General features: G+C 41.0%; 1 protein-coding gene across 9 annotated transcripts; it reads left to right on the top strand.

The window, feature by feature from the left end:
* MPHOSPH6 (M-phase phosphoprotein 6) lies at positions 1-27,818 on the top strand. Of its 9 annotated transcripts, none has more exons than XR_006197271.1 (7): positions 751-1,065; positions 6,062-6,174; positions 18,337-18,427; positions 21,161-21,255; positions 21,706-21,882; positions 23,248-23,439; positions 26,707-27,818. XR_006197271.1 is itself a non-coding variant. In XM_042919741.1 (6 exons), exons 3-6 carry the CDS (start codon positions 6,065-6,067, stop codon positions 21,839-21,841), a joined length of 432 nt encoding a protein of 143 aa, XP_042775675.1. In that variant the 5' UTR covers positions 1-296; positions 5,287-5,399; positions 6,062-6,064; the 3' UTR covers positions 21,842-22,187. The 9 variants fall into 9 exon arrangements, 7 of the variants coding, with proteins under 7 accessions (XP_042775675.1, XP_042775673.1, XP_042775671.1 ...); XR_006197272.1 differs by lacking the exon at positions 26,707-27,818 and adding an exon at positions 24,815-24,854; XM_042919741.1 differs by lacking the exons at positions 751-1,065; positions 23,248-23,439; positions 26,707-27,818 and adding exons at positions 1-296; positions 5,287-5,399 and having other exon boundaries at positions 21,706-22,187.
* The last annotated feature ends 130 nt before the right edge of the window (positions 27,819-27,948 follow it).

Here is a 27,948-nt window from a genome sequence, read left to right as displayed (position 1 = left end):
TTCCCCGTGTCAAGTCCCTCTCACCCCGGCACCGCTAGCAGTGTCCTTACCCCGAGCTCCTCCGTGAGGCGAGCGCTCCCTGAGGCGACGCGCGGAGATTCCGGGGACGCGCCGGAGCGCGAGAAACGGGGCGGAACCACGGGGCGGGGCGACGCGAGTTGCGTAAGACGACGCCGCGACGCAGGCAGCAGTGCGCGTGCGCGGCGGGGGCTGGTGGTGGCCCGCGGCCCGGAGCAGGAGCCAATATGGCGGCGGAGCGCAAGACGAAGTTGTCCAAGAACCTGCTGCGCATGAAGGTGTGGGGACGCCGGGGAGGCGGGCCGGGCCACAGGGGTACCTGGGATTGGCGACCCGGCCGGGGCCGAGGCGGCGGGCGCGCGGGGCCACTGGGGAGGCCACGGAGGGCCTCCAGTTCGGACGTTCATTCATTCACTTAGCGCTGGTTCTGCCTTAGGCACTGGGAACTAGGTTATAAGTCCGGCGGCTTCCCTCATAAAGCGCGCGGACAGATAGGACAGACCACGTAAGCAAGCAGGGTGGCGCAGCACTAAGTGAGGTGATGCTCAGAGCCCCGGGAGCCCTGGGAACTTACTTGCGCTTGGGCAGGAACGGGCCTTTAGGTAGAGACTGCAAGGGTCGGTGGGAGGGTGGGGCATGGCAGCACAAACCGAGGGGAAAGCGACTTCAGAAGTCTGAGACGCAAAGACCACAACATCTGTTGAGGTTTCCAAGAACTAAAAATAAGTCGATGTGCTTGGAAGACAAGTAGCAAAATGTGGGCCTGGAAAAGTAGCCAGTGGCCACAACATGTGAAGAATTTTAGGCCAGATGAAGGATTTTTTTTCCCTTTATCTTGTGAGCATGATGAGGAAGCTTTTGAGCAGGGGGAGCGGCATCTTAGCTGTGCTTCTTACTTTTCAAAGTTACCTTAACTGCCCTGTAGAGACTACATTGGTGAAAGAAAGACCTGACAAGGGACAAAATTGCAGTCGGAAAGACCAAACAAGAAGCTCTGATGATCTGGTTGCAATGGCAGCGGGAATGGAGAGAATTATAACAGTTGAGGTGAATGTCAGCTTTAAGCGAAATTGATTTTAGATTCGAAATTGAATCAGTTTTTAAAAAAAAAAATTTTTTTTTAACCTTTATTTATTTTTGAGACAGAGAGAGACAGAGCATGAACGGGGGATGGTCAGAGAGAGGGAGACACAGAATCCGAAACAGGCTCCAGGCTCCGAGCTGTCAGCACAGAGCCCGACGCGGGGCTCGAACTCACTGACCCTGAGATCATGACCTGAGCTGAAATCGGCCGCTCAACCGACTGAGCCACCCAGGCGCCCCCGAAATTGAATCAGTTTAACAATCAAATGATTTTAGGGGCGCCTGAGTGGCTCAGTCGGTTGAGCGTCTGACTTCAGCTCAGGTCATGATCTCCTCGTCTGTGAGTTTGAGCCTGGCGTGGGGCTTTGTGCTGACAGCTCAGAGCCTGGAGCCTGTTTCGGATTCTGTGTCTCCCTCTCTCTCTGCCCCTCCCGCGTTCATGCTCTGTGTCTCTCTCTCTCTGTGTTAAAAATAAATAAACATAAAAAAAAATTTTTTTTTAAACATGATTTCAAAGTAGAAGAGAGAAAAAAAGACAAGTGTAGATAAAATGAATACAGGAACTAAAACGGGAAACAACCAGGCCTTCAAACTTGAATAATAACAAAGATTTATACTTTCTGCTCTGTGTTCAGACAACTGTTCTAAGTGCATGTATCAACCCATGAAATCCGCATAATAATTCTGTGAAGTAGGTTTAGTTATTATTCCTCTATTATAGCTGAAGCACTGTAAAAGAGAAGTAAGTAACTTGCCTAAGGTTACACAGCTAATAAGTAGTATAGACAGGACCAAACCCAGGCAGTCTGGCTCCACATCCCCTGCTCATAACTACTATTCCATACTGCTTGTCTCTGAACCCTACTGCGCAGTGTTAGATATCATGCTTAAAGAGTAATTTCCAGAAAAAAGGAAGCAAGGCATAAATAATGTTTCGAAAGATTGAAGAATAAATGTTGCATGTGCCAGATTCGAATGGGATTGAGCTAGGGTATGACTAGGGATGGATAGGATGAGTGAGGGTGGAGGGTAAGTCATATCATTTATAATTTCTGAAGTTCTTTTTTCATACATATTAGCAAATTTTGAATTTTTACCCAACAGAGTCTTCTTTGACTTCTCGTTTATAATCAGAGCAGTGGGGTGGATTGGCAAAGCAGGTACATCAAATGAAGATACGCTGAGTAAGACTTTGACCAAAGATCTGACTCAAGAGTTAGGAAGGAAGAAGTTACCTTAAAAAAATATCAACCCCTACCCTAGTGGTTGGGAAAGACTCAACAGGACATTAGAAGCAAAGAAGAGGGGGGAGAAGTTTACACATATTTTCTAGTTGAGTTATCAGCTTCAATCATTGATGGAAAAGAGCCTTTTGGCAGGACAGCAGGAGATACTATGCACAGAGTGGAGTATAATGCACATCCATTCCTACGAGAATGAATGAAGCAGCTGCATTAGGTTGCTGTATCCAGTGTAGCTGTTCAGCCAGAGCAAAGTATAGAGCAAGAATAAAAGAGTTGAGGATTTAATACTAATACAGTTGTTTTCAGGTGTACTTGAAATCCTCTGAGTTGGTCAGCTGTTAGGAGCTGGAGATGATGGGGGAAGTAGAAAGTGAAGGATATAGTTGGCAGTTCTCAGTGTCATTTTAGCTCTGTTGGACTCTTAAGACAGGGGTTGCTGAACTACTTCTGTAAAGGGACGGATGAAAAATACTTTAGGCTTCTGGGCCACTCACTATTGTAACTACCCACCTCTGCCATTGTAACTCAGAACCAAATGAGCATATCTTTGTCCCAATAAAACTTTATTTGCACCATCAGACATCCAGCGTAAGGACTATAGTTTGTGGTACCAGCTCTAGGTCCTCTGATGTGCGTAAAGCCAAATCACTAAGCTTTATAGAGTGTTCTTAGATGCTGTGGAGTCAGGAGAATTGGATTGCTACCTAAATCGAGTTGCTTGATTTTATATTCACAGGGTGTTCTAGCCTTGCCATGTGCACAGAGCATACATATATAGATAGCTATTTTGTATGCCATAAATACTACTTGACTAAAAATAGGAGATAAAAAAGCAGTTGGGCAGGATTGGTGAGTTGTATTACCAAGAATATAAGATGAAATGAGGCATCTGGGTTTAAAGAGAACCACCCAGGAAAGAGAGTCTGAAGAAATAAAGCAAGTCCAGACTTACATTCAGAGAACCTTTATTGAACTCTTCCTGAGTACCAAGGGCAGCCAGAGTCCTAGTTATATAAGATGAATAAGAGATATGGTCTGCTATTCAGAATCTCAGTCTTTTGGGAGACACAGAAGAAGCAAAATGAACAATAAGCTAGTGTTTATAAGGCTTTTAGACATAGGGAAAGGTACTCTTTTATGGGAACAAGTCGGTGAAGAGCTTGGCCAAACACAGTCAGGGAAGACCCAAAGGACATGTGCTCTGGGCCTTTACAAGTTGATATTTTGCTGAGTAGAAAATGGAAACATGATGTTGAGTAGCAGAGACAGAAGGACTGGGAAGTACAGAATATGCATTCCAGAAACTGCCAGTTCTTTCCTGTGGTGAAGCTATAGACACAGGTAAAAGGAGAAAGGAAGACTACAAAACACTTTAGAGTGCAAGCATTTCTTTTACATTTATTTAAAATTATGAAAGGGGCACCTGGCTGGCTCAGTCAGTTGAGCGTCCAACTTCGGCTCAGGTCATGATCTCACAGTTTGTGGGTTCAAGCCCCGCATCAGGCTCTGTGCTGACAGCTCAGAGCCTAGAGCCTGTTTCGGATTCTGTGTCTCCCTTTCTCTCTGCTCCTCCCCTGCTTGCACTCTGTGTGTCTCTCTCTCAAAAATTTACATTAAAAAAATTTTTTAAATAAAGAAGTAAATAAAATAACGATGGATTCACAGGAAGTTGCAAAAAAATGTACAGGGAGAGCCTTTGTACTCTTCTGTTCCCTGTCTTATATCGCTAGAGTACGGTACAAAGCCAGGAAATTGACAGTGGTACAATCCACAGAGTATTTCATTTTACTGTTTTACGTGTGTGTGTGTGTGTGTGTGAGAGAGAGAGAGATTTCCATACAGTTTATTACGAGCAGATTTATGTAATTACTTCCACATTCAAGATACAAAACTGTTGCATTACCATGAGATTCCCTGAAGCTGTCCCTTTGTAGCCAACCCAGTCTCTTCTTTCCCTAAGCTCTGGCAACCATGAGTCTGTTCTCCATTTCTCTACTTATGTTATTTCAAAAATGTTATGTAAATGGAATCATACAAGATGTAACCTTTTGGGATTCGCTTTTTTCACTCAGTATTATTCGCTTGAGATCCATCTAAGTTGTTGAGTATATCAATAGTTCCTTCCTTTTTTATTACTGAGTAGTATTGCATGCATTGGAAGTACCTTAGGACTTAACCATTCACCTGTTGAAGAATATTTTGGTTGTTTTCAGTTCTTGGCTATTAACAAGTAGAGCTGCCATGAATATACCTGTATAAGGTTTTGAGTGAACATAAGTTTTCATTTCTCTGAGATAAAATGCCCAAGAGGGCAATTGCTGGGTCATATGGTAAGTGCATGTTTAGTTTGGTACGAAACTGTCAAGCTGTTTTCCACAGAGGCTGTACCATTTCATATTCTCACCAGCAATAGTATGAGTGATTCAGTCTCACTACGTCCTCAGCAGAACTGGATGTTATCACTGTATTTTATTTGTGAATGTTTTTCAAGTTTCATCATTTCATTTAGCATTCATTGGCAAAGCCCTTATACCTAAAAATGCTTATGTTTGGGGGAAGGTTGGAATGAAGGGAAAAGTAATAGAGAGCTTGGACAAGAGAAACAAATAGGGATAAGTGGAAACCAATGGAAGTCTAGACCTAACTGCTAGAGGTGGAGGCTCCTGGATGTTTTCTAAATTTATTTTTTTCCCTTATTAATACATTATCGTTTTGCTGTGATCAACCTCTTAGTGTGTTCACTGGTTCCCCTGAGGAAATGTAGTTGTTGTGGGAAGAGACCAGCAGCTGGACTGTGGGTTTCTCTACTGGCCCATTTTGAATTGTACTTTTGCACGTTTTAGAATAAAGAGCAGCCGTAGAGATGAGCAGCCTTTCAGAGGATAGAGATACGTGAAGAGCAGGCTTATAGATACAGCTTTGCTTTGGTCTGTGTTTACAGAGCCCCTACTATGCATCATTCGTCATGCTAAAAGTGAGGAAGGAGACAATCTAGACAAAGTCCCTGCCCTCAAGGTCTCCAGAAGAGGCAGATGCTCAAGGAATTAAAATGTGGTGAGACTATTTGAGGGTGTCATATGAAGCATCTGGGAGAGAAATCCCGATTTTGCTTACAGGTATCAGAGATAATTTCACAGGGATGGAGTAGTTTTTCCTATACCAGAAGGGCCAGGAGTTGGCCAGGTGGAGGAGCATGAGAAAGGCCATTCCACACTAAGATCAGCAGGTATGAAGACCAGTGGGCTCCATGAGTCGGTGAGAGATTCAGAAAGTACTGAGTCTCTCACCTTCTTTTGGCCCCTCTCACTTTCTGTCTCCACCTGCCCGTCATGATCTGTGTCTTTTGTCTTAGCCTTTCCCCACTGGCCACTATGTAAAACTGAAATTTTTATGGGCTACTGATTGAATACAGTTTTTTATTGCTCGTTTTACTAAATTAGACAAACTAAAGTGTGGTAAAGATCTTTCTGAAGTCTTCCTTAGGAAGTCCACATACTTTTTTTGTGCTCTAGTCAGCTCCCTGCTAGTCTGGTGTGATGCCGTCTAGGGCAGAGAGAGCTAAGCTACTTTGGTCACACCACCTCCACCCTCACCCCTGAGATGGGATTCTTGAAGAAACGAGGGAAAGCATGTGGAAGAATAAAGTTATCTGTGTTTTCCTCCACTCTAACTTGGGAAAACCAGTTGCTGACACTGATTTTGTTTTGTTTTGACAGTTCATGCAAAGGGGACTGGACTCAGAGACCAAGAGACAACTAGAAGAGGAAGAAAAGAAAATCATTAGTGAAGAGCACTGGTACTTGGATTTGCCAGAGCTTAAAGAAAAGGAGTAGGTTTATTAGAAATTATACCAGTGATGCTTTGGGCATTCAGAGGGAAATCCCTGCAAATATGACATCTTCATTCCAGTGACACAAAGCCTGTAAAATAATACCTGTTCGGTTTCTTGAGTTAGCTTTGCAAATAGTTTTCTAAAATTATTAAATCTGTATAAGTTCTACTTGGATTTATACATTTTTACTGTCCCTCATTTATAACATTATTCTTTTTCTATATTGAATAGATGAATCTAACCCGCTTATCTCTGGTAATAACCGGGGGGCCTTTATAAGACTCTGGCCCTGTGCTCCCTGTCATATTAAGTTTGAAGATTAAGTTTGAAGGTGTGTACTTTAGGGCTTTCCAGTTCTGTGTGAGTAATAGAGTTCTTCATCAGGCTGAGCTTCTTAAAAGCAATTCAAGAGTTTTAGGTTTGTTTCCTTTATTTATTTTTTTTTAGTTTTTACTGCTGTTAATACCAATCATCTTAGCTAACATTTATTGAGTCTCTAGCATGTATCAGGAATAGAGCTAAGCACTTTATATCTCTTAATTATTTAATCCTCAGAGCCGACTTAGGAGCTGGCTACTCTGATTCCATCCCTTTTATAGCTGAGGCATCTGAAGCTTAAGAGAGAATAGCTTGCCCAGAGTCCACCAGCTGGTCATGGCTAATGCTGGGACAACATGCTAGATTGTTCCTCCTGGTTGGTGCTTGATAAATAATTTTCAATGAAGGAGCGATAGATTCATATCATCCATTGATTTTATCTAAATTCTTCTTAAAACTCTCATTTCTTCTAGTTGCTTTTTTTTTTTTAACCTTAGTAAGCTCTATGGGACAGTAGTTTTATTTAAACTTTGTCCGATGATTGAAGATGTTGCTGATTCAGGCAATTTAAGTTTTTATTTTCTTTACCTAATAATTTTTTTCATTTTTAACATGTTAAAATTCCCTTGTTCATTTGGCTGACCTTCTCTGGATCTTTTCTGGAAGGCTAGGTGTCCCTTCTTTAAAGACAGAAAGCATGTCCCCTCCCCGCCCCCCCCCCCCCCCCCAGGAGATATGGAAGGAAGGTACTTTGTTTTTCTGCTTGCTTCTCTGTTTGCTTCTTTCCACTGCTTCTCAGAGGAAGCAATATGGCAGTGAAGGAGGGGAAGATAATGCCAGGGGCTGTGCAGATTTGGGGGCAGGGTGGCATAGGAAGGGACCATTACTGGTAAGAAGCTGTAATTTAATTTTATACCTTGACTAAACTTACACAACGTATTCCAGATATTTTGTTACTTACTTTTATTGAAAGGCAGGATGGTTTCTATCCTGTTTTCAGTATTCTTCCCTCCCCCATCCCCCCAGCATATTATTCCCAGAAAAATGACCTTTAGGTTCCTTTCCTAGGAGGTAAATGTCTCCATCCTTTCAAGCAATTGTAACAAAATACCATAGACTGGGTAGCTTATAAATAATAGAAATGTTATTTCTCACAGTTCTGGATGCTGGAAATCCATAATCAAGATGTGGTCATATTTTGGTGATGGCCATTTCCTTGGTTCATAGCTAGTGCCTTCTCACCGTGTCCTCACCTGGTGAAAGGGGCTAGGGGTTTCTGTGGAGTCTCCTTTGTAAGGTGCTAATCCCATTTATGAGGGCCCCACCCTCATGACTCTGGCCACTTCTGAAAGGCCTCACCTCCTAATATCATCTTGGGGGTTAAGATTTCAACATACGTATTTTGCAGGGGATACAAAGAGTCAGACCCTAATGGTAAATAATAAGCTTCTGCCATCATTCAGCACCTGTTTTGTGTATAGATGCGTGTATTGGGTCAAGTTGTTGTCAGGAAAAGATGACACTGTCAAATTGGGTAATTTGAGGAGAGTGTAACAGGTATGGGCAGGACACAGGGAAGCCACCAGGGACAGTGCATTCATCATAGCTTGTGTGATGGGAATAATTCCCACTCCAGGCCCAGAGGATCAAGGGGAGGGAGTGGTTACTGAATCGGAAGACAGGCCATGTGGCGAGTGCATCTTACAAGAGCTGCTACCCTCATAAGACGGCATAGCCAGCCTGAGGTAGTCCCACAGGAAGGAAGCCTGGTTCCAGACTGCAAAGGACCACTTCCATTTATAGCATTCATATCAGCCTCCCAAGATATGGAGTAGGGGAAGATAATGAGAAGTAAATGTGGAGAGGAAAATGGATGAATGTCCTCAGGATGTGTATTTTTATCCCAAGTAGGGAGCCAGTGGAATGGATTGGTTAATTAAGCGCATGGACTCTGCAAAGGGGCAGACCTGTGTTTGATGCCCATCTCTGCCACTTACTTACTTGTGACCTCGGGCAAGTTACTTAACTCATCTTATGTCCTTTGTATATTGGGTGTGATAATAGTATCATAACTTATGAGAAGTAAATAGATAATATATGTGATGCACTCACCACGGCAGGTCAGTCCTATAAAGCACAGTAAACTCTGGTGGCACATGTATTTCCTTATACTTGATTATTATGGAATCCGCCCGTTCCTTCTTGCTCTTTTGTGTTTGCGAATCCTTCCGTGGTGGTATCATCTGAATTATCCCAGAGGGTCCCTGCTATCTGTGGAATTGGGGACTTTGCTCTAGAAGTCTAGAGGATGCCATTTGTCATGTCAGCCATATCGCTACAATTCAGTGATGACATTTAGGGCTATTCAGTCCACACCTCCCCTTAAGGGATACCCCTGGCCAATGCCTAAGCTGTGTAGCGGATTGAGGATCTGGTTGCTTTGCTTCAACTTAGAACAACCACAGGACCTTCCGAAGTCCAGAGCTGTTCGTAAGGGCTGAGGCCTTAGTGTAACCACATTGCTGGTCACCTTCTCCTGCCGTCCTTATTTCCATAGAGGGGCATCTCCCAAACAGCACCGGCCAGTAATACTTCTGCACACAACTCTGTCTCAGAGTCTGTTTCCAGGGAACCTGATAGAAGATGCTTGGTATAAATTCCTAGAAGAATTTACCAGATCAGAGATTTCACTGTATTTTTGCCATATTGATTTTCTCCAAAGGATGTGCCCCAGTGCAGAGAATAGCCAGTTTAATTGCTTTTTTGCCACAGGATGTTGCTTTAAAAGTATGTATTTGGCTACCATGCTTCTTGTGCTTGCATATTGTGGCCTAATGAATGTTAGGAACTGTGAGAGCTGAGATCATACTGTAAACTAACAGGTTAGCTTGCCACAGTTTCACGGATGCTGGTGGAAGGTATAAGACTCTTGGGTCAGACGCAAGGACTTCATTACTCACAGCACAACACCCACTGTGGGTATCTGTTTTGTGTCATTTCCTGCTTGCTCCCCAGATCCCGTGGGGGATGATGTGGTGAGGCCCACCTGTTTGTGGTAACCACAGTAGTTTTGCATCACAGCTGAGAAGTCCTGAACTTAGGACTCCTGTTATCTTTGATACTGGAATACAAGCCAACTTACCCTTGGCCCCAAGAGAGACATTACTATACTGGACATTAAGCAAGTCTGCACTTTGCTCTGAAGGAAGACAGTAGCTCTGCCTTTCAAAGCCGCTCACTATACACACATCCCTGAAAAGATGTTCCAGAGCAAAAGGGCAATTAACGCCTCATTCACAGGAGAGACCCATAGAGAATTGCTTCCCTACCAGGTGTTTTTCCCCTGCTTTGCCATGCATGTTATTTGTGGATTTAGGGCAAGTCTGAGTTTTTTTGAGTACTTTCTCATCTATAAGAATAGATGAAATCAGTAATATCCTGGATGTGTTTTGACTCTAAAATTATAGGGGCGCCTGGGTGGCTCAGTCGGTTGGGCGTCCGACTTCGGCTCAGGTCATTATCTCACGGTCCGTGAGTTCGAGCCCCGCACCGGGCTCTGTGCTGACCGCTCAGAGCCCGGAGCCTGTTTCAGATTCTGTGTCTCCCTCTCTCTGACCCTCCCCCATTCATGCTCTGTCTCTCTCTGTCTCAAAAATAAATAAACGTTAAAAAAATAATAATAAAATAAAATTATGGGTCCTCATTAATAAGAATTAGGATATTAAAATAAAGAATGCTTATAGTTAAGTTTTAGAATATTTAATTTTTTGCTAACTCTATTAATTTTCCTAATTATTGAAACTATGCTTGTAGATAACATCTGTGTCCCTTTTTATATTAAAGCTGTTGTGTTAATGGAAACCCCTGGGAAAGGCCCTCTGAGGGAGCAGTGGTCCTGCTGTGAATCCATTCCTGGCCCCTGCTTCTTTCTTTTGTCTGAAGTGAGAGTAGTTATGATGCTTTCCTGAGGGGGGTAATTGATTTGGGAGTTGGATGAGGTTTTATCTGCTGCACTGCCCAAGGACCAAGATTAGGCAATTGAGAAGGAATCTCACATTTGTGGAAAAGGCTGAACAAAAATTCAGGAGAATGTGTGCCTGAATTTAGGCTGTCTCAGGGAATGGGAGGTGCTGAAGGAGGTGAGGTGCTGGCTGGACTAGAGAGCCAGGTAGAGAGGAACCCGAAGAACAGAGGTTCTCAAAGTTTTGGGCTCAAGGACCATTGACATTTTGTAAAATTATTTGGAACCCCTGAAGAGATTCCATTTGTGTAGTTTATTTCATGTCGATATTTACTGTGTAGGAAATTAAAATGAAATTTTTTAAATGCTCACTCTATAGGTAGCCTCATTAACATGTTAGCACAAATAACATATTTTTCATGAAAACATAACTGTTTTCCAAGATAAAAAAAAAAAATTAGTGAGAAGAATGGCACTGTTTTACATTTTTGCAAATCTTTCAGTGTCTGGCATAATAGAAGATGTGTGGATTCTCTGGGTGATTTCTCTTAACCCTCGCATTCAACCTATTGTAGTCTGTTGGTTTGGTTGAGGAATATAAAGAAAATCCACCCTCACACAGATGATGTAAATGAAAAGAGAGGAGTATTATAATAGCTTTTCCAGGTAATTCTTCGACACTACTCCAAAACCCAATAAATAGTTTCTTTACAGTTAACTGCAGCATGGAGTCTCAAAGCATCAATAAATTTTTCATAATCATTAGTCTACCTTACATTTTGAATAGACCTTTTATCCATGCATGATTTCATAACATCATGCATTTCTCATTTGGAAACTGCTAGTTTGGTGAGTTGTATAGATTTTCTAAATGTTAACTCATTTCATTGTATGATTTCAAAAAACATTCATTAATATTACCATCGGTTTCATCAGAAAAATCTTTTAAGTATTGAGAAGCTATCAAACCCAAGATGCCATACACAAGCTATTCAAAATTCTAATTTTTGCTTGAAAGCTTGAATTTTGTTACTGGCAACAAGTATTGTCAGTTGTTCCTTTGAAGTGACATATATATATATATATGTGTATATATATATATATGTGTACATATTATGTATTATATATACATATATATGTGTATATATAATATATATATATTTACTCTTTTGTATGCAGAATATTGTTGAAGACTGAGATTAATGAAAATAAATTTTTTACTGTTTTATCAAGAACGTTCTTATTGGCTTCTTTCCCTTTTTAAAGACTTTGAAAACCAACAGTGAATAATGCAATGATTACTAGTGTAGTATGGTATCACGAGTTTAATTCATGCTAAGGTGAACTTTTACTCATAATTGCTTTTGCACCCTCTGTGTAAGGGTCAAGACAGTGAAGAAAACAACATCTTACTGTCACTGTGAAAATAATACTGACTTCCTACCAGCATTCCCTTCTGTCACTCCTTCTCCCTCACGGAGGCCTCCTCCCTGTTTCTCAGACAGGTCATTTAACACTGCCTTCTCAGGACCTTTATCTAGCTGCTCTTCCCCAGCTGTCTTCACATTTTCTTCTTCATTGCCTTCCAGACTTGGCATGGAGTCCTATTTTCATTTTGTAGCCAAACGACAAAACTACAACTAACGTGAGTTCGCTCCTTGCTGAGTTACAGATAAGGACTACACGAGATGGAGTTGTCCACAAAGCAAACTTTATTTGCAGCAAATAAGGAGATCACAGGGAATGACTTCCAAAGCCATGACTCTCCCAAGTGGGTTTCTTTTACTTAGGGTTAGGATGAATATTCAGAAAGGGGAACTTTGTCATTGCATGTAAAGGCAGACATGAGGCAGTGCAGGCGTACTTAGAAAACATGCCTGTACATGCATCCTATGTTATGTGAATGAAGCTTGTGCTCCTCCGAGGGTGGAGACTAACACTGTAGGGAGGCCAAGGGAACTGTCGGCAGAGGGGAAGGGACTAATGGGCATGCTCCCACAGTTAGTATAAACTGGATGGATGGTCTTGGGCTCCTGATACTGGGCCTTTCTTACTTTTGAAACAGCACAGAGAGTTTTACAAGTGGTTTATTGTCTCTGGTTAGGCTATTTCCTGGCCTGGTAGAGTGTGTGTTTTTGGTTTCTCTTTGTTCCTTTAAAATCTTTACTGAGAATTTCGCATTTCTTTGTAATTCTGACACCTCCTAGGAAGTTCTGCTAGAAGTGTGCTTGAGCAAGTAGGGCATCGATCACCCAAAATAGCTGGGGGCCTAGAATGACTTCTCTGGTATCACGAAAGCTGTGATTTTGTCTTTCTTTTTCTGGGGACCCCCCAACTCTTTCTGCTTAAAATTTGTCTTCGGTAAAGGTGGAATTGTTGGGTTGTAAGGTTGGCATATATATTTAACTTTATGAGAAACTCTCAGACCATGTTCCACAGTGATTGCACCATTTTACACTTTAACTAAAGAAGTGTAAGAGTTCTGATTTTTCCAGTCCTTCCAACATTTGATGTTATCTTTTTCTTTTTACCTATTCTGTCATTCTAGTGGTGTCTCATTATGCTTTTTAATTTGCATTTTCCTGGTGACTGATGTTAAAGAACTCTTATGTGCTTATTGGCCATTTCTATATCTCCCTTTGTGAAGTCCCTATTCAGTTCTTTTGCCCATTTTTAAAAATGAAATAGTTACATTTTTTTCTACTATCTTCTATTACATATTTATCCATCCCTCTATACATCTGTCATTCCATTTTATTTTTAGTGTATTTCAGAGTAAGTGGCAGACATTTTCTCTCTGAACACTTCAGCATGCATATCATTATGTAGGGTTTTGTTCCGTTTTGTTTTTTAGGTAAAACTTACATACTTCTGTAGAGATAGGAGTTCTTTATATTTTGAATACAGATCCTTTAACAGATGTATATATTGGGAATATTTTCTCCCAGTTTGTGGGCTTGCCTATTTATTAATGTTGTCTTTGATGAACAGTAGCTTTTGTTTTGTTTCATTCATTTTTTTGCCTTTTATAGTTAGTTCTTTCTGGGTCCTGTCTAGTGAATCTTTGCCTGTACCAAGTTTGCAAATATAGTTTCTATGTTTGCTTGTAGAATGTTTGTAATTTTAGCTTTTACATTTTTATGTATGATCGGTCTTTGATTTTTATGTGTGTGTGATTTTGTGTGGTGTGAGATAGAAATCAAGGTCTGTTTTTGTTTTGTTTTGTTTTTCTATAGAAAATCAATGGTCCCAGTACCATTTATTTAAAGAAAATATTTTTCTTTACTCATTGTTTTGATGCTGTGGTCAAAAGCAATATGCTGTATTAGTATGGGTCTTTTTCTGGACTCAATTCTTTTGCACCATAAGTTTTTCTATCCTATCGGCTTGATTACTATGGATTGCAATCTTGAATCTTGCAGTCTCGAAGTCGTAAAATCAGATAGCGCAAGGTTTCTTTTATTATTTTCAAGATTGTTTTGGCTAGTCTACATCCTTTGTATTCTCATATAAATATTAGAATCAGCTTGCTAATTTCTTTCCGTGATTCCCTTCCTCCTCCAAAAAATAGGATTTTGATTGGCATTGCATTGATTCTGTAAATCAATCTGAGGAAAATTGGTATCTTAACAAAATTGTGTTCTTCAGTCCATACACATGATATACCCATTTATTTAGCTATTATTTAATATCCATCAGTAATTGCTAGTAGTTTGGAGTGGAGAGGTTTTGTGTATATATCCTTAAATATATCCCTATGTATTTCATATTTTTAATTCCTATTGCAAATAGCCTTTTTCCCAAAATTGTTTGTTGTATTTACGTACGTAGAAATGTTGTATATAGACCTTGTATTCTGTACTGTGCTAAATTGATTCACCAACTCTAGTGGTTTTGTGTAGATTTCTTGAGATTATCTCCATATGCAGTTGTCATCTACAGAGAAGAAAATTAAAACTTTTATTTCCTTTTCTTCCTTTGTTGTTGGCTAGCATCTCCAGTACAATGATAAGAATGGACATCCTTGCATTGTTTCTGATCTTAGGGAGAAAGTATTAACTATTTTACTGTTAAGTATGTAAAATGCTGTATGTTTTCCTAAATGTCCTTTACCAGCATGAGAGATTTTCCTTTCTCTTCCTAGTTTCCTGAAGACTTTTGTAAATGATGTTGTATTTTGTCGAATGATTTTTTTTTTTTAATTTTTTTTTTTTTAACGTTTATTTATTTTTGAGACAGAGACAGAGCATGAACAGGGGAGGGTCAGAGAGAGGGAGACACAGAATCTGAAACAGGCTCCAGGCTCTGAGCTGTCAGCACAGAGCCCGACGCGGGGCTTGAACTCACGGACCACGAGATCATGACCTGAGCCGAAGTCGGCGGCTTAACCGACTAAGCCACCCAGGCGCCCCTGTCGAATGATTTTTAATGAGTTGATCATATGGTTTTTCTTCTTTCCTCTGTTAACATGGGAATTATCTTGAGATTTCAGTTTCACAACAACCTTATGTTTCTGAAACAAATCACCCCTTGGTATTCATATGTTTTGTATATATGGGAATTATCTTGAGATTTCAGTTTCACAACAACCTTATGTTTCTGAAACAAATCACCCCTTGGTATTCATATGTTTTGTATATATAGTTCTTTCAATTTGCTAATATTTTAATAATGATTTCTGCATTCATATTCATAAAGGATATTCCACTGTAGGTTTCTTACAGTGCCTGTAGTTTGGGCCATAACATGAGTTTTGAAGTGTCCCTTCCTTCTCTTCTCATTTCTTAGTTTGAGTAAAATTGGTATTGTTTCTTCCTTAAATTTTTGATAAAATTCACCAGTGAAGCCATCTGGATCTGGAGTTTTCTCTCATAATAATGAATTTAGTTTCTTTAATAGATAGAGGACAATTCTGATTTTTCACATCAGATACTGTATTTTCTGTTGTAAAATTTCTATTTGATAAGTTGTCATAATTTCCATATTTTAATTCACGTTCCTTATTTGTGTCTTCATTACATTTCTGTGTTCCTTTAAATCCTTGAACATACTTAATATAACTGTTTTAAAGTCCTTTTTGTACTAATTCCATCATCTCTTTTTTTCTATTTGTTTGTTTTTCTCCTGTTTATGGGTCACATTTTCCTACTTCCTTACATGTTTAGCAACTTTTTACTGTGGCCTCACATTATGTATTACATTGTTGAGTACCTGGAATTTGTTGCCTTCCTTAATAAAGTGTTGAATTTGTTCCATTAGGCAATTGATTTACATTCCAATTAGCTTGGTCCCTGTTTTTGTTAGAGTAGGTTTTATGGCCTTGACTGTCTTGCTAGATGAGTCCTACTCCTGAAGGGTGACCTTTCTTTTCGATGTCACAGGATATTCAGCTTGGTCCCCCCACTCTAGATAGACACAACTGAAACATTTCCCTCCTTTGTGCAAATCTTGTATTTGTTTAACGTACAATTTTAGGGTAAATTTTCTTTCTCAGGGGTGGTAAGCTAGAAAACGGTCCGCCAAATAAAATTCATGTCCTCGTCCCTGGAACCTATGTTAGCTTATATGGCAAAGTTGACTTTACTGGTGTGATTAAGTTAAAGATCTCTAGATGGGGAGATTATCCTGGATTTTCTGGGTGGGCCCTAAACGCAATCACGTGTATCTTTATAAAAGGGAGACAGAAGAGAAGGCAGAGGTTACAGTGATCACAAGTCACAGACTGCTGGCTGTCAAAAGAAAGCTGGAGAAGCAAGGAATGAATTCTCTGCAGCCTCTGGAGGGAGCATGGATGGCTCTGCCAACACCTTGATTTTGGTCCAGTGAGGCTGATTGTAGACTTCCAGAATTGAGAGCATAAATTTCTTGTTTCTTTAGCCCATCCATTTTGTGGTAATTTCTTATAGCAGTCCTTGGAAACTAATGTACCAGGTAATTCTTCTCCTGGAAATTGTTTTTTTCCCCTGACACTGTTGGTCTTGACCTGCATGTGTACAGTCTAGTATTTGGCCAAACATTCAAGGGAAACAAATATGCAAAATTTTGCATAAAGGATCCCAGAATTCCTCTATATATCTCCCCACCTCTGGTCTCTTGACCCGTATACTTCATCCCCAAACTTCAATTTCCCTTTTCCTTTCAGTAAGACCGGGCTTAGTTTGGGCTCCCACTCCCACTCCACAGTCTAGATGTTGCCTTCAGTCAGAAGGTGGGCATTCATTGCCTTTAGTCAGAAAACTTCATCTGGTTTTTTTCTCTCAAGCATCACAGCGCTGTGCTTTGACTTGTTCGTTGTTTCCTACTTAGTCCTATTTTATCGTTGGCTAAAGTCGGAGGACTAGTTTGATACCAGCTGCTCTCTTAAGGACAGGAGTGAAATAACCTTCATCTTTTTCCACTGTATAATGTAAATCTTTATCATCTGGCACCACTCTTGAATGTGACCTCTTTGAGAGCAGAGACTTACTCATGGCTGTCCCCCCAGCTTCTAGAACACTGCCTGGCACACAGTTTGGCTTAATAGGTGTTGGCTAAGTGAGTGAATCTTGACAAGGAGGACCTGCTTTCTGCCAAAGAAGCCAAAATGGCCAGGTATTTACTTTCCCAGTGTTCTTCATGGTTGATCCCTTTATGGTTTCAGGCTGTAGTCAGATATGCTTACCTGGGACTGGGGTAATAAACTGGTGACTCAGAGGAAGCCCTTTTGGAGTCTGAAACACATCTGCATCCTCCTTCCAGGGCAACACAAGTTGCCGCCCAGTGCCCTCTGCTGTCCAGAGATTAGCCCCCTGAGGTGCAGCAGCATTTTACCAGGATAGATTTTACCATGTTTCAGTTGGGGGTTGACGATTTAGCTACCTTTATTTCTGCCTATTTTCCATTCCTGCTCATCCAGCTATCCCAGAGATTCTGTGAGATACCTGGTATCCTTTCAATAAATTCCTTCTCTGCTCAAGTCAGTCATTGTTGTTTATAGCTAAGAGCTCCAGCTAATACACTCTCTTAAAGCTGGCCGGGTCTCTGATTTCAGGGTATTTAATCAGAACTTAGTAAGAAGTTGGTGGGGTTGGGGATGTAAACATCAAGGAAACTGCTTCAGATTTGGAAGATTCAAGTGTTTTGTTTTTTTTTTAATGTTTATTTATTTTTGAAACAGAGAGATACAGAGCATGAACAGGGGAGGGTCAGAGAGAGAGGGAGACACAGAATCTGAAACAGGCTCTGGGCTCCGAGCTGTCAGCACAGAGCCCGACACGGGACTTGAACTCATGGACCGCGAGATCATGACCTGGGCTGAAGTCGGACGCTCAACCGACTGAGCCACCCAGGCGCCCCTGGAAAATTCAGGTTTATCATAAATAGTCTAGGTCTCTATGTTGTGTAGGCATTTATGCCAATTAAATGTGTTTAGGCAAGGCTGTGCCTGCAGCCTCCAGCTCTTGTCTTCTAATGGCTTTGCTGGCCAAGGTCATCAGTTTTTATTTCTACCCCTACTTTAGAAGTCGTACCTTACTGGGGTACCTGGGTGGCTCAGTCGGTTAAGCGTCCAACTTCGGCTCAGGTCATGATCTCGCGGTTTGTGGGTTCGAGCCCCGCGTCAGGGTCTGTGCTGACAGCTCAGAGCCTGGAGCCTGTGTAGGATTCTGTGTCTCCCTCTCTCTCTGCCCCTCCCCTGTTCACGCTATGTCTCTCTCTGTCTCTTAATAATAAATACATAAATGTTAAAAAAATTAAAAAAAAAAAATAGAAGTCTTACCTTACTTTTACTTGATTCTGCTAAGAACCGGAAGATCGATTTTTCATTTGAAATCCTGACTTTTATTTGCTGTGCTTTGTTACAAGAAGACATGCCATTAACACAGGCTTATTTTCCTGCTTAGGTGTTTCATAATAGAAGAGCAGAGCTTCTTGTTATGTGAAGACCTTCTCTATGGAAGAATGTCATTCAGAGGATTTAATCCTGAGGTTGAGGTATTAAATATAATTGCTTCCCATTTTAAAATTTTCCAGTTGAATTCTTTCTGCTAATAATTGGGTTTAGGTTTTTTCCCACAGGGTAGCATTTCTTCTCATTATATAGAAAATAACAAGTCTTGAAATACCGCTGTAGCTATTTAAAGAAATTGCAGTGTTGCTGCCTCACGTTGTGGTGGAGTTGAGTAGATAATTTAATACAGCAGCACGCACTCCTGACAGCGCCTCCATGAGTGTTAGAATCTCAACTCCGGGCTTTTACAAGAACGTCCAGGTTTTATTCATGCGATGCTATTATGAAAAATTGTTTTCTTGCATCTAGAAACATATCTTTTCTAATGGAAAACGTTACTTAAGAATCGAGTAATTTGACTTTTTAATGGACAGGTTTTAATCTGAGCTTGTAAATAGAGTTTTAAATGAATCCTTTGGAAAGTTTGTTTGAAAAGTAAATATTCACCTTATGAGCTGTTGATTTGAATTTCCATGCCTCAGTTTTGTAGAGAAGCACAGACATTCATTTAACAAATATTTATTAGCATTCTGGCACATGTACCAGAAGCCATCGTATCAGGTACTTGGCCAACCAAATGGAGGTTTATGATGTAAATTTTTAGTTTGATGACTATCATGTGAAGCCAGGGCTTCTCAGCCCTGCCACCACTCACATCTGGAGCCAGATGATTCTTCGTAGCTATCTGTGTATTTTGAGATGTTTAGCAGCATCCCTGGCCTCTCCCCACTAGATACCAGTAGTGTGCACGTGCACACACATGGCCCACTTGTGACAACCAAAAATGTATCCAGGCATTGCAAAGGTCCCTTGGTGAACAAAACTTCCCCTGGTTGAAAACCACTCTATAAGGATGCCTGAAGAGAACCAGAGTTCACCAAGCTAATCGCCAGATTAGCTAAATCTTTATTCAAAGATGGTAGGTTTTCTTTTTTTTCTATTTTTTGAGGATGCATGATAATTAAGATGTTATATTTACCTTACACAAAATCAACCCTAAAAGTGTTTGTTTTTAATATGTAATTTCCTTGCCTTGGCCTGCTTAAAGATTTAGAGGAAGAGAAAGAGGGCAGTGGGGTAAAGGGGGAGGCGGGGGAAGCAAAGATTATGAGTGTTCGATGCCCAGGGACTGGGGCTGGGGGTAGGCAAGCACTCCACAGTATGTCTTGTACAGTGAGAAAAGAAGTTGGCCTGGCCCTTGGGTTCCGATGTGGGAGCCTATTAGAAAATGGCTTTCAGGACTGGTACTCTGAAACACAGAATACATTCTCTCTGGGAAAATGTTTTGAACTCTTTGGCTTACAGATCTGAGCTGTTATGAAACATGAGAAAATTTAGGTATACACCTGGTTATGAAAAGGTACCAACTTGAGAGCACTTACTTCATTATAAGCAGGATGTACTTAGAACACATTTTTAATGTTGCATGTGTCTTTACTGGCACCTAGCATGGAGTTCATTTATTCAGTAAATATTTATTCTGTACCTGTGGTTCATCAGCCCTCTTGAGGCATTGGAGTGCAGCAGAGAACCAAAGTCTGTGCCCTCACAGAGCTTCTGTACCCAGAATTATTTTCTTTTCAGTCCTATAAATGTTGGAAAAGCACCTGAATCTGGTTTCTCTTCTGCTGTCCCTTCCTTGTCCTGCCTTTGTTGTAAAGAAGGTATTGTACGTTAAAAAAAAAAAAAAAAAAAAATTTCTCAGGGGGTAACTATCAAGAAAAGGTTAATGTGAAAAAAAGAATGGAGGAGAGATCCGTGGCACGTGGACATCAGGTAGAATGCATTATCCACCCTCTTGTTCCAGAGTGAAGCTGGTCCTTCCGGGGATATCAGAGCCAGCCTCCCAGTTCTTCCATCCAGTAATGTGCTGCCCGCCACCCCCCCACTCCAAAAACTGCATTTAGGGGCACCTGGGTGGCTCAGTCGGTTAAGCATCTGGCTCTTAGTTTCAGCTCAGGGCGTGATCTCATGGTTCATGAGTTTGAGCCCTGCATCCATCCCTGTGCTGACAGCATGGGTCCTTCTTGGAATGCTCGCTGTCTCTCTCTCTCTCTATCTCTCTCTCAAAGTAAATTAATAAGCTTAAAAAATTTTTTTTAAAGATTGCATTTAGTATTACTCTTGAGTGTAGTATTCTTCCATTCATTCCCATTTGGAGGAAATTTGAAAGTTTGCTTTTTTCTTTCCCCTGCTCACTAGAACATGTTGGCAGTGTGCCTGCTTTAGATATAAGTAACTAATAAGATTTACGATCAAGGGGCCCCTGGGTGGCTCAGTCAGTTAAGCATCCGACTCTTGATTTCAGCTCAGGGCACGATCCCAGGGTCCTGGGATTGAGCCCCACGTCAGGCTTTGTCCACACCAAGCATGGAGCCTGCTTAAGATTGTCTCTGTCTCCTTCTACGCTACTCTACCACTCATGTGCACACTCTCTTTCAAAAAAAAAAAAAAAAAAAAAGATTTATGATCTAAAATACAATTTAAACGTATTAGCAGGAAGTCTAATCTAGTGGCGCTTTTTGTCTTGCTATTTTCTTCATTCAGAGCTGATTTCTGTTAGCACATTGTGGAGTAAAGTATTACAGAGAATTCCCTATAAGTTTTGGTGACTCCTGTAGATTCTGTGACTTCTGTTTCTCTACCTTCAAATATAATTGATAACAGTTTCTTTAATAAGCCTGTTCCAGCCCTGATAGTGCTGTTGTATTTTTCAGAAATTAATGCTTCAGATGAACTCCAAGAACAAAACAGAGGAAGTTGAAAGTGAAACAGTGGAGCTCGATGTATCAGATGAAGAAATGGCTAGAAGGTAACGGTCACCTTGGAACCACATTATAATCTCGGCCCGGCATTCTTTGTCTCTCACGTGGGTTCTCTTCTTCCCCACCGTCTTCCTTGGAGTGCCCCAGCAGGAAGATGACTTTCTCCTTTCTCTAAATTGGGCTCAGGCAGGTTCATGCCTGTCACACACTGGCAGTTGAGGGCTCATGACCGGTACTGCTTCTAATACATATTTTAAAATATACATCTCAGTTTATTCAGGATAGTGCAAAAACAAAACACAGTGAAGAATTTAATCATCCATAGAAAAGTTTATAAATTTTAAATCCGTTTATTTTGATCACAGCTTTGATTTTTTTTATAATCTTTGAATATTTGTTATAATTCACTGAATAGTTTGATATTCTTGACAAGACTTGATTCCTATCTTATTTGTTTGTGGATTTAATTAAACTTGTGCTGCATACCGTCTTAACAGATATGAGACCTTGGTGGGGACAATTGGAAAAAAGTTTGCCAAGAAAAGAGACCGGGTCAACTATGAAGAAGATGAAAATGGACACGTAAAACCAACAGTTAAAGTAAAGAAGATGTTCTTAAAGCCCCAGGATTGAAGTGGATGCTTTAAGACAGAGCTCAGGGGTGCCTCATGAGGGTTAGTGTATTATGGAACTCATTCTGATGGCTTCTCTGTAGTTATTCAAACTGTGATGTTTACATGTAAAGAGGTGGATAATTTTGGAAACATGCCATTTTTGAAACGGATATGTGGTGGATGTTATACATCCTTTGCTTCATGGTGTTCATCAAGAATGGATTTTTAGCCTTCGAGTTTCAAATGTACATAGGGATGTGGCTGCTTCCAAAAGACTTTTTGACTTCAGATTGTTTTTTTAATGGAGCTCTCTTGTCACTGACCTTGAATTGGCACATATAAATTAAACCAGTGTTTAAGTTGCCCTTATGTTTCTATTTTACTTTAAATTATGAATCATGCCAAGCCAATGTATACATACATTCTGGAATCAAACATAATGAGGGTTTATTATATATACATTCATTAAGAGCAAACATGCCTCTCCAGCCTACAGTACTTGCATGCTACCGAGTCATTGTTGGTTTGTGGAATTATTGGTTTTTGTTTAAAGCTTTTACTTAATAAAAAAAAAATTATTCTCTAATAAATTAAATTTTCATATATTTTTTCTTGTCTCTTATGCTTTCAATTAATTGTTTTAGTCTAATTCAGTATTGGAACTTTAATCCAAATACTAACTTGAAAAAAACAGCCATTAACTTAGAATATGGTAATGTGTTAGGTTGAACTGTAAGAAATTGGCTTGTATGGGTCAAAAGCAATCATCAACTTTTTATTTTAATTATTATGAAAATCATTAACCTGTAAATATACCCTGGTAAGCTCTGTTTGGACAAAGAAGTCATTGGCACTGTTAGGACACCACTTTCCAAACCAACAGCTGGCTTGTGTATCCTAGAGGTTTTTTTCCAACATATTGACATATTTTGCTTCTTTTCCGTGGGGCCTTGAGTTTTCACTGGCTCCAAGAAAGAAAATACACAGGGTTTTAGGATGTTAATTGTAAAATTAGGAGAATCTAGGGAGATTCTCTTGTACAAAGTCACAGTGTTTTCCTTAAGGCGTATTTATTTAATCTGAATGGTATCTCGAGCTGGTATCTCTGGTGTCTATTCCATCAGCATTGTATGGATGGGAGAAAACTCTGCCTGCCCATGAGTGGCAGGGGTAACCCTGTGCTGTTGCAAAGCTGCAACAGGATCAAACAAGACCATTCAGGTAATAAAAAAGGATTATCTGACAAATATTGGCAGACTATGACTTCCAGTGGCTTCTCTCCCACTCATAGCAGGCTCTCACACCCACATCCCCCTCCCTGACCTCTGCCCTGATCATTATACCAGATGGTCACTTCATCACATGTAACATCCATGTCAAATGGATTCTGTCCTCAAACCTGACCCCTCTCTGCTCCTACCTCAGAGTCTTCATTTAAACCTCATGGGGATGGCCATAAGTCAGAAATGAAGAATAACATAGGAACAAGTCTGCAGTTCAGCCCACAGACCTGTAATTCATGGCATCCAGATTCTGAATGCAATGATAACAGAAAACCTGAACTACAGCAAGAGTGTGAAGCACAAATGCATGCTTGAGCATTGGAGATCCTATCAGGTATTTAATCTAGAAGAGAGCTGATAATGGTTGGACTAACATGTTACCTGGAGGAAAATAAAGTAAGGTAGAAGCAGTTCTGGTGAATGTTCTCCAAATGAATAACCAGCATGACAGCACTGCCAAGGGGCTGGCTGTCCTTAGATGCCAGCCACGTGCCCAGAAAACTGCAGTTGGGTCTGATGTTCAGTGGAACAAATAGTGAGTTCTTACACTTGGCTAGGCACTGAATTATGGGCTAGGATTGTAAAGAATCATCTCTTCTTTACCCATGAAGAAACAGATAGGAGACATTACAGTAGCCTATTCAGTACCACACTGCTTTTAAGTGCTAGATCTGGGATTTGAATGCAGATCTGTTGACCCCAAAGCCCGTGCTCTTTGTCTGATGTCGCTCTGCAGGGGAAAGCAAAAGAACGGAATTGGGAAACAGGCAGAAAATAGCCTCACCCCAGAATAAGTCCATACTTTTTTCCAAACAGTGTCTTTCAGAATCATACTGTACTACCCATACATAGTACCTGTATCATTGTACTACAACATTTTAAGTTTCTTCCTTTTTTATAAATTTCCTTTTTACAGATGATAGGAGTTAAATTCACATTAACCATCAGTTTCCAACAAGAATGATTTATTTTGTAAATAGGATATTCTGGGTATTAGTGATTCTGTATTAAGGAAGAATGGATCTATGGTAACAAGAAAAAGTTGAAAAAGCATTTTTTTTTAAAAATGCTTCTTTTTGAGATCGATCGAGCAAGAGGGGGACGGACAGAGAGAAAGGGAGACACAGGATCCAAAGCCGGCTCTGTGCGGACAGCAGAAAGCCCAACGCAGGGCTCAAACTCATAAACTGAGATCATGACCTGAGCTGAAGTCAGACGTTTAACCAACTGAGACACCCAGGTGCCCCGAAAAAGCAATTATTTAATGAGTGCTTACTTGGGATATAACCATATGCGATCACATACTCCTTTAAATCATATCCTATAAAATCTTACCCAGTTCGAAAGCAGGGACTATGCCTCACTCTTTGTCTGGTTCCAACCCCACGTTCTTCATGTGGGGATTTATAAAAAAAAATAGGTGCTTAATAGATAATAGTTAATTGAATGAAAATATTCTCCTGCTTCCCACCCTCACATACACATTTTTAGTGACTCTCCAGAGAGTCCCTACCTGACAAATATTGGACACCTCAAAGATTTTGCATACGACATTGTTTTTTGCAAGATAATTCTATCTGCAAGCATATGTTTGCAAGCTCACAATCTTCAAGCCTCAAGAGTAATGAAGTAGAATTCACACTTTTCCCCAGCAGGTCCTAAATCTAAAACAGTTTCTGATGTACCGCTTGCTCCCTTTTGTAATCCAGGTACCACATTCTACTCACTTCTGGCAAATGTAAGATACAAGGCATCTGAGGCTGGTTCTTCCCAGAAATTAACTCCAAGACCCACCACATCTAGGAAGATCTGGCCAGGGAAGTTCCAGGCAGAATGTTAAAAGGGACAGATGGCTGCTTCTGGCTGCCTCTGTTGAATTACAAGATCAAGATAAATGACAGAAGGAACTGATTAGTTCTACAGCACAGTTTAAAGAAATGTTGACAGCCAGGCTGGTCTTTCTAGCAAGCAGAAGGTTCTCCAAGTAAGAAGTTGCAAAGATCAAATCTGCAGTATTGTCAGTAAAATTTGGTCTCAGGATAAATTTTGAGGGAATCCTTCAAGGGTATAGCTGTGAGACCATTTTCTGATTTTGAGGTGTCATAAGAGGTCAGGAGGGTGTCTCCTAGACCCGCTTTGTTATAAGAGGGATTCCCAGAATCTTAAGGGCACCATCACTAAGTTTGGGGGTAGTTCGTTATGTAGCAACATATAACAAATACCAGCTGTAAAATGTTTGCCAATCTTCACGTGCACCTGTGTGGCATCTCTGTCTTATATGCATTTCTCTGGCTGCTAGTGTGGCTGAGAAGCTTTTCTTGAATACCCGTGATTCCCTCCTGCCCACCCCACCCTTGTGAATTGGATGACAAGGTTTGGGGTGGGGGTGGGGGGCAAAGTTTCTCTGACCTAGCCAGGAGAAATCTGGTAAATGGGATAAATTTCAATGTAGATATTTCTGGAGAGGAATTTTCTGGGAAGAAAATAATCCCAGAATGTTGGGCTGCTGGCTGGCCCATCCTCACACGGGGACTGTGGTAACGCTGCAGCCTCTTTCAGAAAAATTTCTCTACCGATTATGGCCTGGATCCCTTGATCCACAATTCTGTGGTTGCTACTGTTGTGTCTACCAAAAGTGGCAGAAGTACCCCAGGGCCTCCAGGAAGAATGCAGGAGACCACTAGGTCAGCAGCCTCAATGGGAAAAAAAAAAGGCTGGAGCCTAAGAGTTGGATGACAGTAGAGGGCTTCAAAACAACCTCCAGCACTTATGCATTGACAGCAATTTGCAAATCACAATTTCAGTGTTGCCCAAGTTTATACCTGAGAACAGAAGAGCAAAACTAAGCAATGCCTGAAGTCTCCCTGGGCTTGCTTCTCATAGATGAAGTGATTCCAACATACAAAGTCACTAAAATATATAACCAATAATTTCAAAGGTGGAATGACTAATAATTAGGAAGCTAAGAAAAGCTCTCTCGTGAATATGAATTATGCACACCAAAAGTTTATTGGCTTTAATACTTAAAAGTATTAAAATTAGTACTGTCTTGGGACACCCGACGGGGTCAGTTGGTGGAACATGTGACTCTTGATCTTGAGGTTGTGAATTTGAGCCTTGCGTTGCGCTTGAAGATAAAAAGTTAAAAAAAAAGAAAAGAATTGTCTTATTCTCAAAACTCCAATTCATATTAAATCCACTCTGAGTATAAAAATTCCAATATAAACTCACTCTTCATTTCCTTGATGAAGAGTAAATACTTTCATAAGAAAGAGAGGGATGAGGGAAAATGGAAAGCTTTCTTCACTGAACTTCCTGAGAAGGGGCCCAGGAAGAGATTAGCTTCAAGTTGAAGATTCTAAAAATAGCTCCCTTAAAAGTTTGGGACCAATTCTTCACCATAGAGGTTTTTGTTTGACACTCTGTCGACAGGTAAAACAAATCATTGTAGTCTACACAGAGGTCCAGTGGTGCCCCCTCTCTGTTACCTGTTGTCGTAAGCAGTCTGGAAGCAGATGATCCTTCTGATGTGTAGTCAGAAGGTCAGTAGGAACCTAATACTAAACCACAATGCCTCTCCTCACTCCGTCTCATTGCGTAGGCGTGTCGTCTCACACCATCATGAGAAGAGTGAGGTACAGCATAATGCCAGCGGGCTAAGGAAAGAGTCACTCTACCAGCAGGAGTAATTCATATGGACTATCCCACAAGATCCTTCTAAGGTTGCTGCTGCAGAATGGGGACAGACAGTATGTACGGCACCCCAGGAATTCACTGGGGGCTCTTCATGGTACCTCCATGTCCCTGGAAAACTATAAATGGGAACTGCATGCACTGTTACCCAACAAGGGCACGATAAGCAACGGTTTGCAATTTTCAGAGATGAAGGTCTCTGTTACCTCGCTAGAAAAGCGACCTAGATCACCAGAAGCACTGCCAAGTGAGAGGGGAATCTAGAACGGTTGGTGGAGGAGGGAAATACTGAATGTTTATTAGAACATCAGACCCAACTGCAGCAGCAAGGACTGTAATTAGTTTCACTAATCCTCCGACTGAAAGTTTTCATTCTGTACACTGTGACTGGCCACCACCGTGAAGAAGCATTGCCGTGATGGAGGGAATTAATGCAGAGCACAAGCAGGTCTGAGTGGTATAAGGAGCAAACTGGGCCCCGCCCCTTTCCCTCAAGTCCTCATGTCATGGTGCCCCAGCCAGCTTCCAACTGCACGTTCCACATCTCTGTGCCAAAGCCTTTCCCAAAGTTGTAGGAAAATGTCCTTCCGCATTCTGCCTGGGCACAGCACGGAAGTGCTGTGCTGGAGAGTTCAGACTTTGCTTCCTTCGGGAGCAGCCTCAACTAACCACTGATCAGAGTTAGTATCAAAACACCCCATCACCACTCAGGAGGCACCATGTGGAAGTAAGTGAGGTATGTGTTTAACACCATTTTGGAGAATTTTCCCAGAACGTTAGCTCCAGTTGCCCTCAGTGCTGACTTGCTTGATAAGGCAACTTATTGGCTGTTTTGCTTTCTCTTCACTCCCCTACAAGATTTTCCTGCACCCCCAAAATAAACTGCTTGCACTTGAATCCTCATCCAAGGGTCTGCTTCTGGGGAACTCAAACTAAGATAGCATCTCTGAACCAGCGTTTAAAAATTAAAGTGTTACTGATGATATAGGTATAGATACACAGGCAGGCAGACAAACAGATGATTGATAGATGGCTGATGGATGCTAGATGGCTGATAGATAAGTCTATATATTGTGACTGGTTGATACTTCTTTAAATTTCTTTTAATCTGTAGGTTCCCTACTCCATCTATCTCTTTTGCTCACAATGC

The sequence above is a fragment of the Panthera leo genome, chromosome E2 (assembly GCF_018350215.1).
Source record: "Panthera leo isolate Ple1 chromosome E2, P.leo_Ple1_pat1.1, whole genome shotgun sequence".
Taxonomy (NCBI): Eukaryota; Metazoa; Chordata; class Mammalia; order Carnivora; family Felidae; genus Panthera; species Panthera leo.
This window is presented reverse-complemented; position numbering and strand designations above follow the sequence as displayed.

Coding starts and splice junctions, on each gene's coding strand:
- MPHOSPH6 (XM_042919736.1), top strand. CDS start 829: ATGAAGGATTTTTTTTCCCTTTATCTTGTGAGCATGATGAGGAAGCTT. Junction 1,066..6,061: donor AGAGAATTATAACAGTTGAG/GTGAATGTCAGC, acceptor TTGTTTTGACAG/TTCATGCAAAGGGGACTGGA. Junction 18,428..21,160: donor GATTTAATCCTGAGGTTGAG/GTATTAAATATA, acceptor TGTATTTTTCAG/AAATTAATGCTTCAGATGAA.